The 2,263-nt window shown below is 61.8% G+C and overlaps 1 protein-coding gene across 1 annotated transcript in view; it reads right to left on the bottom strand.

The window, feature by feature from the left end:
• Positions 1-2,260, bottom strand: part of TRPV4 (transient receptor potential cation channel, subfamily V, member 4) — a gene marked incomplete at both ends in the record, with an annotated part of 2,627 nt that extends 367 nt beyond the window's left edge. The window contains 8 exons of the mRNA XM_008937993.1: positions 1-112; positions 242-558; positions 906-972; positions 1,198-1,363; positions 1,474-1,547; positions 1,735-1,827; positions 1,940-2,088; positions 2,159-2,260. The exon at positions 1-112 is cut by the window's left edge and continues 12 nt beyond it. Of these exons, the coding sequence (XP_008936241.1) occupies positions 1-112; positions 242-558; positions 906-972; positions 1,198-1,363; positions 1,474-1,547; positions 1,735-1,827; positions 1,940-2,088; positions 2,159-2,260 (1,080 nt within the window). The remainder of the gene's footprint in view (positions 113-241; positions 559-905; positions 973-1,197; positions 1,364-1,473; positions 1,548-1,734; positions 1,828-1,939; positions 2,089-2,158) is intronic.
• Between the last annotated feature and the right edge of the window lie 3 nt (positions 2,261-2,263).

The following is a 2,263-nucleotide window of genomic DNA, read 5'->3' as shown; positions in this document are numbered from 1 at the left end:
GGTCGGGGGTCCCATCAGTGCCCTTCCCCACGGTGACCATCTCCCCCGAGCGGAAAGCTCTCCGCAGGAACACCGGGAAGGAGCGCTCGATGTCCAGGATGGTGGTGGCCCACTAGCAGGGACAGCAGGGACCCCTCAGCCCCTTGGGGACACAGGCATGGGGGGGGGTGGGGTCCCTCACCCAGGTGGTGCTGCCCGGATGGAGCTTGGGGGTGCTGCGGTGTAGCTCCCAGGGTGGTACCTGCAGCTTCCAGATGTGTTTGCTCTCCTTGGAGACTTGGCCCACGGTCTCACCCATGAGGGCGATGAGCATGTTGAGGAGGAGCACGAAGGTGAGGATGATGTAGGTGACGAGGAGGATGATGAAGACGCCGGGGTACTTGGCGCTCTCGAGCATCTCCAGATCGCCCATGCCGATGGTGAGCTTGAAGAGGTCCAGCAGGAAGGTGCTGAAGGTCTGGCTGTCCCGGCACGAGGGGTAGGTGGGCACTGTGCAGTTGGACTCCTCCCCACCGCAGGACTCGCTGCTGGGACACGGGTTGAGGAGGGACACCAGAGCTGGGGGAGAGGGGACAGTGAGTCCGTGGGGGTGCTGGGCTCCTCAGCCCCCTGACAGGCTGTGTCATCCCATAGAATAGAATCATAGAATCATTTTGGTTGGAAAACACCTTTCAGATCATCAGGTCCAACCGTTCCCCCAGCACTGCCAGGTCCCCACTGCCCCGTGTCCCTCACCCCACATCTCCACAGCTTGGAAACCCCTCCAGGGGTGGGGACTCCACCACTGCCCTGGGCAGCCTGGCACAGCCCTGGGCAACCCTTTCACAGAAGAAATTGTTCCTCATGTCCAACCTAAAGCTCCCCTGGCACAACCTGAAGCTGTTTCCTCCTGTGCTGTCACCCACCTGATGCGTAGCCGATCATGAAGAGCAAGTAGACCAGGAGGAAGCGGAAAAGATCTTTGAAGAGGATCTGCAGGTGGTGGAGAGTGGAGTGAGATGTGCTGGTCCGCAGTGCCCAGCTGTGTGCCAAGGCACCAGCACCAAGCCCTGCTGCAGGGAGGGCCAGCCTGGGAGCAGGGCATTGTCAAGCCACACAAAACCCTAAAGAAAGCCTGGAGGACTCTCCTTTTGAGCCACACATCCACAGGAGAACCAGCCCTGCTGGAGAAGGACAAAACTCCCGACCCAACCAGACCTTTTGGATCATGATGCTGTAGGTCCCTGTCAGCTTGAGCCCCCGGGTGAAGTACAATGCATTCATCCAGCCCAGGACCAGGGCGAAGACCATGACAGCCAGGTATGCCTCGACACCACCCAGGTACAGCCCCGCCGTGACGATCACCAGCACCGAGTAGATGAAGCTGGAGGAGAGCCAGGGTCAGACCCTGCACCCACAGCCACCACTGGCTCCTGCCCCTTCCAAACCCAGGGGTGCCGTGGCTCCGGGGAGCCCCAGGGGTGCCCCACGTACTAGAGCAGCTGGAAGGAGCCATCTATGAAGAAAGAGTTCACGCCTGGGCATTTCTTCATGAACAGGTCTTTGATCTGGGGAGAGAGGGAGAGGTTGGAGGGGATGGGGGGAGCGAGCCCCTGCTCGGCAAGGTCCCAGTGTCCAGAGGGGCACTGAGGCAAGGGCTGATTTCTCAGGACATGGGGTTGCCACCCTCGAGTGGCTCGAGACCACGGGGGCTTGGCCACCCCGCAGGAGAACCCCACGCCTCGCTGCACTGACGTTTGTGAAGAAGAAGAGGATGCCAGTGAAAAGGGTGATGAGCTCCCCGGCCAGGCGCAGGTAGTCGACGGTGGTGGTGTAGGGGTAGGGGGGCTGCGGGGAAAGGAGGAGCCTGAGCCAGGGCTGCCTGGGGCACAGACCTGGCAAACCCCCCTGGCAGGAGGTGCCACCCCAGGGGGCTGCCCCACGGTGCCGTGGGACTCACGGGGCCTTCCATGGGCCGGTAGTAGGCGATGAGGGTGAAGATGACCATGGCGCTGAGGTAGGAGATCACGCTGATGTAGAAGGAGACGGCCCCAAACTTGCGCCACTTGTCACGCAGCAGCTCGTTGATGGGCTCCACGGCCATTTTTTTGGGGGGGACCCGGGTGCTGTCAGCGGGGACCTGGCCTCACAGACACCCCCCCTCAAGGCACACCCCGACCCCTGAGCACCTCGATCTTGCTGTTGTAGACGAGGATCTCCAGCACGGACACCTCCTCCCCGCAGGTGTCCAGGGAGGAGAGGTCGTAGAGGGAGGAGTAGACGG

Source organism: Merops nubicus, unplaced genomic scaffold (assembly GCF_000691845.1).
Source record: "Merops nubicus isolate BGI_N331 unplaced genomic scaffold, ASM69184v1 scaffold26413, whole genome shotgun sequence".
NCBI classification, from domain to species: Eukaryota; Metazoa; Chordata; class Aves; order Coraciiformes; family Meropidae; genus Merops; species Merops nubicus.
This window is presented reverse-complemented; position numbering and strand designations above follow the sequence as displayed.